Source organism: Rattus rattus, chromosome 7 (genome assembly GCF_011064425.1).
Source record: "Rattus rattus isolate New Zealand chromosome 7, Rrattus_CSIRO_v1, whole genome shotgun sequence".
NCBI lineage: Eukaryota > Metazoa > Chordata > Mammalia > Rodentia > Muridae > Rattus > Rattus rattus.
In genome coordinates, this window is record NC_046160.1 from 14,212,670 (window position 1) to 14,227,547 (window position 14,878).

The window sequence follows — 14,878 nt, forward strand, 5'->3', positions numbered from 1 at the left end:
GATCAGTAGATGCTTAGCACATGCCATTATCCTCATGGCTACCTGGATGTTTGCAGTTGTCTCCTTCCCAAACCTAAAAATCTGTAACTCTAAACATATGGATTATAGGATCTCTCTCTGACTCCTCTGTCTCTTTGTCTCCGTCTCTCTCTCTCTCTCTCTCTCTCTCTCTCTCTCTCTGTGTGTGTGTGTGAATTCATACATACATGTGAATATACAGTCTATTGTAACATAGACTAACAAGTGTGTGCAGATTAATGCTCATTGCTCTCGAGTGTCCAGAGGCTTTAGGATTGTATTAGTTCTTTTAGTCAACCCTTTATACTCACAGCACTTATCTGAAGCCTCAGAAACATAGCCCACCCCCATAAGTGGCTTCAGAGTAGCACCTCTCCATTCTAATGTTGCACATTTACCTTGGAATTTATCTCTGTTAAGTTTCACTTTAACTTTACTCCATCTGCTCAGTTTTTCCAACCTGAAGATTACATAACAGATCGTCTTTGTCTTTACCATTTCATATCTCATGAAAATGCAGAGCTGAGAGTGGTTTGGGCACATTTCCCCAAGGACCCCACACGTGTACGTTGACATACAACAACAGTTTCCTTACTGCACTGATATCCAGCTCAAACTCAGATGGCGTGTTTACAAAGACAGTGGGGAAGATGCTTTTAATTCTGTTTTCACGAGATTGTAGTAGTCTTGAGTGAGGAGCCTCTGAACTTTCTCTTTCTCAACTCTAAAGTGGCTGGTTGTGCAGATTAATAGGTGCTACTACATGGTGTTTACACTCGTGTGTGTTAGATATCAGCTAGTAAGAGTTCAGCGAAAGTCGGTACGTATTTCCTCCACTTGAGAAGTCTAGTCTTTATGAAGTTGTAAGTGTGGTGGACTTGGCATTTCTGGTTCGGTTTGAAACTCGACTGATGGGAACATTATCTATATTCTAGTTATTCACAAACCATTTGAATAGCCATCTCTTCTTGCATCTGCCTAAGGATTTTCTTTTGAACTATTCACGTTTACTGTTTACATTTTATTTACATTGGTGTTTGCCTGCATGCATGTCTGTGTAAAAGTGTATAGATCTCCTGAAACTGGAGTTACAGATACCTGTGAGCTGTTATGTGGGTGCTGGGGATCAAACCTGGGACCTTTGGAAGAGCAGCTAGTGCCCTTAACCTCAGAGCCATCTCTCCAGCCCCTGGCAAAGGATATTTGAGTTTGTTTGGTAGTTGCTGAATTGTGCTTACCTGCTTTTCAGTGCTCAGCACTTGAAGCAGCCCTCCCCATCCAAGGCCATGAGCACCTCTGTCTCTCTCACCCTGAGCTCCTTCTGCAGAGTTAGTGCATAATAGCCATGGTCACACTTGCTCACTGCTGTATGGAGTGGGCATCTTGGCCCAGAGACTTGCACTCACACAAAGTTTTAGACTCCTGCCATTGAAGAGGTAGAGATAGAAAGACTAAATTTGAGACCATCCACGGCTACATGATGAGTTTGAGGCTAGCCTGGGCTACATAGTGAGATTCAAAAGAAAAGACATTAAAAGATAAAGTCACTTAATTCTCTCATATTCACAAAGTCCAAGTTTCAGTTCTCTGTGTTAGTTTGAAAACTGTTGGGAGAAGATAAGTGAGATACAAGTTGAGAAATTCTTTTTGTGTAATCTCTCACCCTCCTCTCTAAACAGTGATTCTCAGTTCCTTGTCATCTTTAAGAAGCAGTAATTACTGTGAAAACAGTACTGGTAAGAAAGCATGAGACTTGGGTTCTAATTTGCACTGTGTTCATAGCCATGTGATTTGGTCTTCTCATCTGCAAAAATGACATTTCCCTGTTAATTGCAAAAACATTACCATGCTATAAAATAGGAGGTTGAATTCTAGCCATTTGCTCAAATGTTACTATCAGTGCTTATATCTTTTTGTATTCCTGTTTCTGTATGATTTTGTTCTTCAGTTCATACATATCATTCATTTTAATTTAACCCCATATACTCATTTCCACTCTATACACTTTGGATGCTTTTGAGTTTTCATCATTGTAATTATTTATGGCTACAAAGACTTTAGAAGGATTCATCTCTTGTGAGCCATTTTATTCAGCCTTGAAGGGTTATGCCTTTTTCTTCTTTAAATTTTTCTGAACTGTGTTTTCCTAAAGATTATAACGTGTAGTTTACTGGTGTACTTTCCCCAATGTTAGAAATCCCTTAATGATGAGTTCACTTTCTCCTGTGTTTCATAGTTTATCAGCAGTCATAGTTCCTTGCTGACTCCAGTACATCCCCATTTGTTTCTTTAGGCTTCTGGAAGGCATTTGTGAACAAAGCAGTCCAGGACTTGTATTTTGGCAGAAATAGTCTCTTTTCCAGGGATGGGAGTACTGGGGAAAACCTTGGGCCTTGTACTTGAGCTGTGTTCTCAGTTGACTCAATATATAAAATCATAAAAGACTACTTAGAGCTTTTCTGTAGTGGGAAATTATTCTGTATTTTCATATGACTTGGATCATATTTTATGTCTGTGATGTTTGTCTCACTTTCCCTGTTTTGTCCCTTCTGTCTTTCTCAGTTTCTTATCATAATTGAGTTCTGTAGTTGTGGAATAACAGTGTTTGACCTTCACAATTTAAAATACAATAGCACACAGCTGGGTACAGTGGTGTGCCTTAGTGTGAACTGCTTGGGGGGCTGAGACAGAGGGATCTTGAGAACCAGGAGCTGAAGCCCAGTCTAGGCAACCTGGTCTAATCCTGTCTACAAAAAGAATACACTACCTGCCCCTCCTCCCCAACCAGGGCTCAGGAGTCAGTGAGGGACAAGGGTATTGTTTTAAGTGGGAATCTCTGAAATTATAACTGTAATAAAAAATGGTTGTGATAACTAAAGTTAAAATAACTACCCATTGGGCTGTATTCATGAATTGTAAAAAATATCACCCAGAAAGGGAACCTTGAAGATTCAGTGATGCCATTCTCTGCCATTATTGTGTGATTCTAGATAATCATTAAGTAAAAGCCAATTACATTCTTAAAAAAAAAAAAAAATATCACCCAGAATTATCACTAAAGATTATAGGGCTTCTTACATTTTAAACTGATGTCAAGTGAACATAAAACATTAAAAACCCTTTTAACTTTTTCTTCTAGGTTGACAGCATTTCCGAAGGCACCATCTTTTCTCTCTGGATCCATTCATCCAAAGAAATATGTTTGTGCTATTTGACAAGCTTTTTGTTTTTACCTCATCACAGGGAAGTTCAGCCCCGAGATGGAAATGAGTACAGATGAGAGGGTGAATTAAGGTGTGATCATTTGTGGTGTCCCGTCAATCCCTAAAGGAATAGATTACCTGGAACTACTTCTAATCAGGAAGATTTCATATCTTGGCACAGATTGACTATTCAATTTGTATTTTCTGAAATGAAAAGCAAAAGATAAGAACACATTTAAAAGAAATGAAGATGTCACATAAATAATCAGTATCAACTCTGTTCCTTTGATGATAAATGGTGATGTGAAGTGGGTTACAGATCTGGGTGTGGTCCTAAAGACAAGATTCTTGATGGGACTGACATTGACAGCAGTAGGACCTTTTGTGCATTCAACTCGGAGCAACAGAATTCGTCATCAACAGCATGAGCGGCTCAGCCAGGGAAAGAAAGCAGCTTTCATCTAAATCCAAACCATAGCCATTTTTTTTTTTACTGCTATTTTGAAAACTTTTCCAGAACCATTTAAAAAGCATTGACAACTATTTTTATAGATTAAAGAAAGGCAGATGTCTGCAAATAATTCCCCTCCATCAGCCCAGAAATCTGTGTTCCCTGCAACTGTTTCTGCTGTGCTTCCAACCCCTTCTCCGTGTTCAAGTCCCAAGACAGGACTCTCAGCTCGGCTCTCTAATGGCAGCTTCAGTGCCCCGTCACTCACAAACTCTAGAGGCTCGGTGCACACCGTTTCATTTCTACTTCAGATTGGCCTCACACGAGAGAGTGTTACCATCGAAGCCCAGGAACTGTCTCTCTCCGCTGTCAAAGACCTTGTGTGCTCCATTGTTTATCAGAAGGTACTGTGCCAGCTGTTTATATCAGTAATGTTTTCCTAGTTAATATTGTTTCTCACACATCTCTATAGTTTATGCATGAAACAACGAGAGAACACATTTGGACTCATCAGTAATTTATGTCTTGATTATGAGCATTTTGGGCAGTATTCTAATAGACTGTGAGCCAAAAAGTCTGAAATTTCATTATCTAAAGGGAACCTACATCCTAATTTCAAAATATCAGTTACCCCAAAATAGTGTCGTTTTATAGTCCAGGGCTTCTCTGACATTTCATTTAATTTCAGAGAAAAGGGTCAGGAGGTGACATACTAGAAAGGTGGGCCAGCATAGCTGCTGGAGCTTGCGCTTTCCAGGTGCCCGTCATCTGCCTTCACTTTGGGTGCTGAGGGAGTTCAGAATCTACTGAACTACCATTTGTTATATACAGAAGCACACTCTCTTCCTCTCAAACAGGTAAATCACTTTGGAATGTATAACAGGTTACTCAAGATGGTCGTTTATTTTATAAGCACCTCTTGTCCATTTTTCCCATTCATTCATTCATTCATTCATCTATTCATTCATTTTAAATCCCAGTCATAGCTCCCCCTCACACAGCCCCTCTCTCTGCCCTTGCCTCCCTTTCTCCTCTAAGAAAGGGGAGGCCCCCCTGGGTACCAAACCACACTGACCTGTATCATTTTTTAATGAATCTTGGCTCAGTGGATAACATAGTATGATTTCTACTTATGAATTATTTATATGGGCTATATTAATTGTTTTTATTTTATTCTTAATGGACAACCACTTGCTTCAAACAAATGTGTACACTGTTTGCAAAACCTCTCTCTTGGGGACTGTGAAAGTGGCACAATTTATAAAATGCTTGCTTCACAAGCATGAGGCCCTAAGTTCAAATCCCTGTAGCGCCCACTTAAAAGCTTGGCTCAGCAGTATTACGTCTTAGTCCCAGCACTAGGGAGGAGAAGGGAGACAAGCCAGCCGCGATAGTGAAAGCATGAGTTCCAGATTCAATGAGAGACCCCATCTCATATGATAAGGTGAGGAATGAATGAGGAAGAGACACAAAGCCAACCACTGACCTGCATAAACACACAGGCTCATACATGCACAAATATGTACTGACTGAGACATACATGGTCTCTCAGTGAGAAGGACAACTTTGAATTTCAGCTCTTCATCTTTTGTTTTAGTTCCTGTGTTTTATATGGTTTGTCAGTAGCTTCTAATTAAAAGTAGTTGGTAATCCAAAAACATTATAGTTTGTGATAATGGCCTGTGGGCCTGTGTTTTAACAGTGACTTGCTGGTGTAGATATGGCCTAAAGAAAGAGGGACTTTAGATCTGCAGCTCCGTTGACTTGTTTCCATGTGTCTTTACTTACTGTAACACATTTAGTTTTGAGATGGGGTATTACTGTTGTGGCCCAGGCTGGTCTTTGTACTATGGGGTTCTCCTGCCTCAGTTCTCATTATCCGGAACTACAGACACAGACCACCTTGCCCAGAACTACCTTCCAATGCCTTCAGTTTTATTCCCCTTTCTTTAGATACCACTTAAGCTTTTTACAAACACTTATGTAGCTATTTTATGACTTTTAAACTTAACGGTGATGTTGAACCTTCGGATAACTTCTTTTGAGAGCATAAGAATTTATAACCTATGTTCAGTGAGACTTGTTATTCACTTTTCAACGTTCAGAATTTTCAATTTTTGTTTTTTAACTGATAAAAATATGTGTGCATATATTGACCATGTATAGCATTTTAAAATATGGACACATTACATAATGGCAACGTGAGCTAGTTAACTTGATTTATTTCTGATCATTTATTTACTTGGATGAATTCATTTACCTCACACATTTATACAGAGACAAACTGATTATAGGATTGTAATAGAAGCAGATCTATTACTTACAGGATGATATTGGCCAAGAAATCTTACTTGTTTAAATAAGTTTCCAGAGCTGTCAAACCACTGATTTGGATGGTTTCCAGTCTCTAACTGTGAGGTTTGGGTCTTCTCTGTAGGAGACAGATACATGAGAGAGGAGTCTTGAATGGTTGATGAGAACCATTGGGATTTTATAGATATGTTCATGGATCCCAACTCACTTAAGATTTGAAAAAGCTGTCAGCATTTCTTACCTTCTCTCTTGTCTTAGAGATCTTTCTTTCTGACCATCCATTTAGTTGCTTGTGTATGTACAGGTTCAGGTTCTGAAATAATTAGTTGAGTGCTACCTGAGTGATTATTTTGAACCTCCAAAGAAAGATATTATTTAATGCTTATAATTTATGTGCCAGATTATCTTTCAAGTTAGTACTGATGGTAATTCCTCTGTAAATAAATGCTTTAGATTTTAAAAAATAAAATAAAATTGACTGCATTAATAATAGTTATAACTCCCATTTGTTGGTTTGTCAGTTTCTGTTCAAGCCTTTTTATACATATTTTATTAATTTTTCACAGCTTCACTATGTATCAGTCACCACCGTTATCAAAAAGGAAGTGGAAGCACAGAAAATATAAGCTACTTTGTAAAGCCTTCAGAGCTTCCATTTCTAACTGCTGTGCTCTAGACAGCTGCTTTGATTTTTCCATTATCAATCACTGCTCACTTGTGAAATGCCTTCCAGTAAAGAGACAGTACAGTCAATAACGGTAGAATCCAGTTCTCTTGAAGCTAACTGCCCTTGTGTGTGCTGAAGCCTTTATAACAAACAGTGCCATAATGGCTGACATTTAAAATTCTAGAAAAAGTGACTGGCACTTAATGGTTTCATTTATAATTATTTGGGTAGTTTTATCTAATGGACATATTTGTTCTTTTAGTTTCTATTCTTGATAAACTCTCTTATGTAGAGCCTTCTAAAAATAGACCAGTAGCTACATTTTAGGGATTAGATGGAGCAGACATTGTCCCTACCCTTAGAAACTTATATTGTACTGAGGAGACCACATTCACTAGTGTCAGATATGAGAAGTAGCATGACATGTGAAGTAAAAAGTGTACTTTGTAGGCTGATGAAGAATGTAGAAGGCTGAGTCATACAGAAAATAATACTGAACCTGGAAATCTGGCAGCAAGGAATGAGGAGGTGAGGACAATATTCTAGACAGAAGGATTGGGATAAGCAAAGGCAGGGGAAAGGAACATGGTAAGTGTTAGGGCTAGAGGAATGTCTCAATAGTTACAACAGTACACTGTTCTTCCAAAGGACCTAAGTTTGATTCCCAGCATCCATATCAGGTGGATCATGACCACCTGTAACTCCAGCTCTGGGGAATCTGATGTCTCTGACTTCCATGAGCACTCTGATTCATGTGGCATACACCACACAGACACATGATTAAAACTAAAATAAATCTCAATAAAAGAAATACAAGTGCAAACATTTAGTAAGTGCCTACTTGGCATCAAGAGCTTTAGATGCATTTAATCTACACAGCAGTCTGTGATGCATCTGAAACTTTAATGTGCGTGAGATTTACCTGGGAAGTCTAAGGAGTATTATTTTGATTCAGTAGGATTGTGTGAGTATACTTCTATTACGGTAATGGTGGTGGTCCCTTGTTATAGATCCTATCTTAGTTACTTTTGCTGTGCTAAGACACCATGACCAAAACAACTAATAAAATAAGGCATTTAGTCTGTGGCTCATGATTCCAGAGGGTTAGATCCTATGACCATCATGGCAGGGACATGGCACTAGGGCATCAACTGAGAGCTCACATCAGGATCAACAACCACAAGGCAGAGTTATGGGGATAGCATGGTTTTTGAAACCTCAAAGTTCACCCCCAATGACACACCTCTTTCAACAAGGCTACACCTCGTAATCCTTCCTGGACAGCTCCACCAGCTTGGGACCAAGTGTTCAAACATGAGACTTTGGAAGCCATTCTCATTCAAACCACCACAGACTCATAGATGTACTGAGTTACAAGGGTGTAGTTGATCTTCATTTAGTAAAAGAGGAAACTGAAATTTTAGAAAAATAATTTGATGAGAATCAGAGATCAGACTTAGGTCTGTCTTTTTTAGCTGGGGACCGAACCCAGGACCTTGTGCTTCCTAGGCAAGCACTCTACCACTGAGCTAAATCCCCATCCCCGACTTAGGTCTGTCTTAACTCAAGCCTTCTGCACCCTGCTGCCTTTCCTCAGCAACAAAAGCATTCACACTGCATCCTTCCGAGAGTAGAGATTTAACTAAGGGGTTTGTGCAGCAAAGCAAGCTGTTCACTTCTGCCTTGAGGAGCTTGAAGGGGGCTGATAAAGTGGCTTCTTAGGTAAAGGTCTTTGCTGCCAAGCTCAACGACCTGAATTTGTTCCCTTGGACCCATATGGTAGAGTCAGAATTGACTCCCGGAAGTTATCTTCCAACTTGCAAACATACACATGCACATACACAAATAAAAAAAATATTAAAATCCTTAAAGATACTTTTAAGATGAGTTAGAGATGAAGTGGGTTACAGGAAAAGTGCATTGAGTGAAACTTGAGATCCTGTTCTTAAAAGGAAGGTACAGAGTGACAGCCAACTTGAGCTGGAAGAGTGATGGTGTTGGTACCTAATCAAATGCTATTCCCTTTTCTGGTTTCCCCTTCAGAAATACCCTACCCCATCCTTCCTCCCCCTGCTTCTATGAGGATGCTCACCCATTCCTGCCTTACCACCCTGACATTCCCCTACACTGGGACATCGAGCCTTGACAGGACCAAGGGCCTCTACTCCCATTGATGCCTGACAAGGCCATCCTCTGCTACATATGCGGAAGGAGCATAGGTCTAGTCCTGTGTTCTCTTGGGATGGTGGTTTCATCCCTGGGAGCTCTGGGGGTCTGGTTGGTTGATATTGTGTTCTTCTTATGGGGTAGCAAACCCCTTCAACTACTTCAGTCCTTTAACTCCTCCATTGGGGACCCTGTTCTTAGTTCATGGATGGCTGCATGCATCGCCTCTGTATTTGTCAAGATTGGGCAGAGCCTCTCAGCTGACCACTATATCAGGCTCCTGTCAGCATGCACTTCTTGGCATCTGCAATAGTGTCTGGGTTTGGTGTCTGTATATGGGTTGCATCCCCATGTGGGGCAGTCTCTGAATGTCCTTTCAGTCTCTGCTCCACACTTTGTCTCCGGTTTCCTCCTGTATTTTTGTTCCTGCTTCTAAGAAGGTCTGAAGCATCCACATTTTGGTCTTCTTGAGCTTCCTGTGGTCTGTGGATTATATCTTGGGTAATCCGAAATTTTGGGCTAATAATCTGCTTATCAGTGAGTGCATACCATGTGTGTTCTTGTGTGATTGGGTGACCTCGCTCAGGATGATATTTTCTAGTTCCATCCATTTGCCTAAGAATTACATGAAGTCATTGTTTTTAGTAGCTGAGTAGTACTCCATTGTGTAAATGTACCACATTTTCTGTATCCATTCCTCTGTTGAAGGACATCTGGGTTCTTCCTAGATTCTAGCTATTATAAATAAGGCTGCTATGAACATAGTGGAACAAGTGTCCTAGTAATATATTGGAGCATCTTGTGGCTATATGTCCAGGAGTGGTATAGCTGGGTCCTCAGGTAGTACTGTGTCCAGTTTTCTTAGGAACCTCCAGACTGATTTTCAGAGTGGTTACCAGCTTGCAATCCCGCCAACAATGGAGGAGTGTTCCTCTTTTTCCACATCCTCGCCAGCATCTGCTGTCATCTCAGTTTTTGATCTTAGCCATTCTGACTGGTTCGAGATGGAATCTCAGAGTTGTTTTGATTTGCATTTTCCTGATGACTAAGGATGTTGAACATTTCTTTAGGTGCTTCTCGGCCATTCGATATTCCTCAGTTGAGAATTTTTTGTTTAGCTCTGTAGTCCATTTTTTAAAAGGGTTATTTGATTCTTTGGAGTCTCACTCCGTGAATTCTTTGTATACATTGAATATTAGCCCTCTATCAGATGTAGGATTGGTAAAGATCTTTTCCCAATCAGTTGCTTGCCGTTTTGTCCTAATGACAGTGTCCTTTGCCTCACAGAAGCTTTGCAGTTTTATGAAGTCCCATTTGTTGGTTCTTGATTTTAGAGCTTATATAAGCCATTGGTGTTCTGTTCAGGAAACTTTTCCCTGTGCCCCTGTGTTCAAGGCTTTTCCCCACTTTTTCTTCTATTAGTTTGAGGGTGTCTGGTTTTATTTATGTGGAGTTCCTTTATCCACTTGGACTTGATCTTTGTACAAGGTAATAAGAATGGATTGATTTGCCTTCTTCTACATGCTGACCTCCAGTTGAACCAACACCATTCGTTCAAAATGCTGTCTTTTTTTCCACTGGATGGTTTTAGCTCCATTGTCAAAGATCAAGTGACCATAGGTATTCGGTTCATTTCTGTATCAGTTCTATTCCACTGACCTACCTTCTTGTCTCTGTACCAATACCATGTAGTTTTCATCACTTTTGCTCTGTAATACAGCTTGAGATCAGGAATGGTGATTCCCCCAGAAGTCCTTTTATTGTTGAGGATAGTTTTCACTATCATGGGTTTTTTTTTTTTTTTTTTGTTATTCCAAATGAATTTGCTAATTGCTCTTTCTAACTCTGTGAAGAATTGACTTGGGATTTTGATGGGGATTGCACTGAATCTGTAGATTGCTTTCAACATGATGCCCATCTTTACTATATTAATCCTGCCAATCCATGAGCATGGGAGATCTTTCCGTCTTCTGAGATCATCTTCAATTTCTTTCTTCAGAGACTTGAAGTTCTTATCATACAGATCTTTCACTTGCCTGGTTAGAGTCACACCAAGGTATTTTGTATTATTTGTGACTATTGTGAAGGGTGTTGTTTCACTAATTTCTTTCTCAGCCTGTTTATCCTTTGAGTAGAGGAAAAGGCTATTGATTTGTTTGAGTTAATTTTATAACCAGCCACTTTACTAAAGCTGTTTGTCACCTGTAGGCGTTCTCTGGTGGAATTTCTGGGGTCCCTTAAGTATACTATCATATCATCTGCAAATAGTGATATTTTGACTTCTTTTCCAATTTGTATGTCTTTGACCTCTTTTTGTTGTCTAATTGCTCTGGCTAGGACTTCAAGTACTATATTAAGTAAGTAGGGAGAGAGTGAGCAGCCTTGTCTAGTCCCTGATTTTAGTGGGATTGCTTCAAGTTTCTCTTTATTTAGTTTGATGTTGGCTACTGGTTTGCTATATATTGCTTTTTCTATATTTAGGTATGGACCTTGAATTCCTGATCTTTCCAAGACTTGATTTATCATGAAGGGGTGTTGAATTTTGACAAATGGTTTCTCAGCTTCTAATGAAATGATCATGTGATTTTTTTCTTTGAGTTTGTTTATATAGTGGATTACATTGATGGATTTCCATATATAATGAACCATCCCTGCATCCCTGGGATGAAGCCTACTTGATCATGATGGATGATAGTTTTGATGTGTTCTTGGATTCAGTTTGCAAGAATCTTATTGAGTATTTTGGCATCGATATTCATGAGGGAAATTGCTCTGAAGTTCTCTTTCCTTGTTGGGTCTTTGTATGGTTTTAGTATAAGTGTAATTGTAGCTTCATAGAACAAATTAGGTAGTGTTCCTTCTGTTTCTATTTTGTGGAATAGTTTGGATAGTATTGGTATTAGGTCTTCTATGAAAGTCTGATAGAATTCTGCACTAAACCCATCTGGTCCTGGGTTCTTTTTAGTTGGGAGACTTAATGACTGCTTCTATTTCTTTAAGAGTTATGGGGTTGTTTAAATGGTTTATTTGTTCCTGATTTAACTTTGGTACCTGATATCTGTCTACAAAATTGTCCATTTCATCCAGATTTTTCAGTTTTGTTGAGTATAGACTTTTGTAGTAGGATCTGGTGATTTTTTTAATTTCCTCAGTTTCTGTTATTATGTTTCTGTTTTCATTTCTGATTTTGTTAATTTTGATATACTCCCTGTGCCCTCTGGTTAGTCTGGCTAAGAGTATATCTATCTTGTTGATTTTTCTCAAAGAACCAGCTCCTGGTTTTGTTGATTCTTAATATAGTTCTTTTTGTTTCTACTTGGTTAATTTCAGCCCTAAGTTTGATTATTTCCTTCCGTGTATTTGATTCTTTTTGTTCTAGAGCTTTCAGGTGTGCTGTCAAGCTGCTAGTATATCCTTTCTCCAGTTCCTTTCTGCAGGCACTCAGAGCTATAAGTTTTCCTCTTAGCACCGCTTTCATTGTGTCCCATAAGTTTGGGTATATTATGCCTTCATTTTCATTAAATTTCTAAAAAGTCTTTAATTTCTTTATTTCTTCCTTGTCCAAGTTATTGTTGAGTAGAGCATGTTCAGCCTCCATGTGTATGTGAGTTTTCTGTCATTTTTGTTGTTATTGAAGACCAGCCTTAGTCCATGGTGATCTGATAGGATGCATGGGATTATTTCTCTCATTATATCTGTTTTGTAGAAGGTACCATGAGGTCCTGAGAAGAAGGTATATTCTTTTGTTTTAGGATGAAATGTTCTATAAATATCCGTTAAATCCATTTGGTTCATAACTTCTGTTAGTTTCACTGAGTCTCTGTTTAGTTTCTGTTTCCATTATCTGTCCATTGATGAGAGTGGGGTGTTGAAGTCTCCCGCTATTATTATGTGAGGTGCAATGTGTGCTTTGAGTTTTAGTAAAGTTTCTTTTATGAACGTGAGTGCCCTAGCATTTGGAGCATAGAGATTCAGAAATGAGAGTTCATCTAGGTGGATTTTTCCTTTGACAAGTATGACATGTCCTTCCTTACTTCTTTTTGATAACTTTTGGTTGAAAGTCAATTTTATTCGATATTAGAATGGCTACTCCCACTTGTATCTTAGGACCATTGGCTTGGAAACTTTTTTCCCAGCCTTTTACTCTGAGGAAGTATGTCTTTGTCACTGAGGTTTGTTTCCTGTATGCAGCAAAATGCTGGGTCCTGTTTACATATTCAGTCTGTAATTCTATGTCTTTTTATTGGGGAATTGAGTCCATTGATGTTGAGAGATATTAGGGACCAATGATTGTTGTTTCCTATTGTTTTTGTTGTTAGAGGTGGAATTATGTTTGGGTAGCTCTCTTCTTTTGGGTTAGTTAAAAGATTACTTTCTCGATTTTTTTCTATGTTTTAGCTTCCCTCCTTGTATTGGAGTTTTCCATCTATTACCCTTTGTAGGGCTGGATTTGTAGAAAGATATTTTGTAAATTTGGTTTTGTCATGGAATATCTTGGTTTCTCCATCTATGGTAATGGAGAATTTTGCTGGATATAGTAGCCTGGGCTGGCATTTGTGTTCTCTTAGGGTCTGTATGACATCTGCCCAGGATCTTTTAGCTTTTATAGTCTCTGTTGAGAAGTCTGATGTGATGCTGATAGGTCTGCCCTTATGTGTTATTTGACCTTTTTCTCTTACTGCTTTTGATATTCTTTCTTTGATTAGTGCATTTGGTGTTTTGACTATTATGTGATGGGAGGAATTTCTTTTCTGGCCCAATCTATTTGGAGTTCTGTAGGCTTCTTGTATGTTTATGGGCATCTCTTTCTTTAGGTTAGGGAAGTTTTCTTCTATCATTTTGTTGAAAATATTTACTGGCCCTTTAAGTTGGGAATCTTCACTCTCTTCTATACCTATTATCCTTAGGTTTGATCTTCTCATTGAGTCCTGGATTTCCTGGATGTTTTGGGTTAGGATCTTTTTGCATTTTGCATTTTCTTAGACTGTTGTGCCAATATTTTGTATGGTATCTTCTCCTCCTCAGATTTTCTCTTCTATCGCTTATATTCTGTTGGTGATGCTTGCATCTATGACTCCTGATCTCTTTCCTAGGTTTTCTATCTCCAGAGTTGTCTCCCTTTGTGATTTCTTTATTGTTTCTATTTCTATTTTTAGATCCTGGAAGATTTTGTTCAATTCCTTCACCTGTTTCATTGTGCTTTTTTGTAATTCTTAAGGGATTTTTGTTTCCTCTTTATGGGCTTCTACCTGTTTACCTGTGTTGTCCTGTATTTCTTTAAGTGAGTTTTTTATGTCCTTCTTAAAGTCGTCTAACATCATCATGAGATGTGATTTTAAATCAGAATCTTACTTTTCTGGTGTGTTGGGGTATCCTGGACTTGCTGTGGTTGGAGAACTGGGTTCTGAAGTTGCCAGGTGGCCTTGGTTTCTGTTGGTTAGGTCCTTGCACTTGCCTCTCGCCATCTGGTTATCTTTGCTGTTAGCTGGTCTTGCTGTCTTTGACAGTGGCTTGACCCTCCTGTGCTCTCAGATGTGTGAATACTCCTGGGAGACCATCTCTCTCCCAGTAGTATCAGGGCACAGAGGGCTGTGGCTCAGGGTCAGCTCCAGACACAGACAGAAGCGGGAAGGATCCTGTCCCAGACTGCTCCTCTGCTCCTGCCTCCCAAGGGCTCCAGACCTGTCTCTCAGGGCAGAAGTGGTGGTCCTGTCTGTGCTCTCAGGTGTGTCAGCGGGATCTGGGAACACAGCACTGTGGCACAGGGTCAATTTTGGGTGCAGATGGAAACCAGAAGCATGTTTTGGAACTTAATATTTTTGTATTGTATTGTATTATACCACATAGAAATGTCTTAGAAAGTAATATTAATTACTGTATTGCTATAGTTCTTTATATTGATGAATTTGTCTGTCATATTAGCTAAACCTTAATTTCTTTGTTCATTAATGTACAATGGAATTGTTTGCAGTTTTGGTGGTTATGAGTCAAGTTGTTGTCAGCCTTCTCGTACAATCTCAATTACAAACTGTAAGTATGAGTAGGCTTTTGTATGTCTAC

The 14,878-nt window shown here is 39.2% G+C and overlaps 1 protein-coding gene across 1 annotated transcript in view; it reads left to right on the forward strand.

The window, feature by feature from the left end:
• The first annotated feature begins 3,081 nt into the window (after positions 1–3,081).
• Positions 3,082–14,878, forward strand: part of Prkd3 (protein kinase D3) — a 67,182-nt gene continuing 55,385 nt past the window's right edge. The window contains exon 1 of the mRNA XM_032908881.1: positions 3,082–4,076. Coding sequence (XP_032764772.1) covers positions 3,789–4,076 — 288 coding nt within the window. The 5' untranslated portion in view covers positions 3,082–3,788. The remainder of the gene's footprint in view (positions 4,077–14,878) is intronic.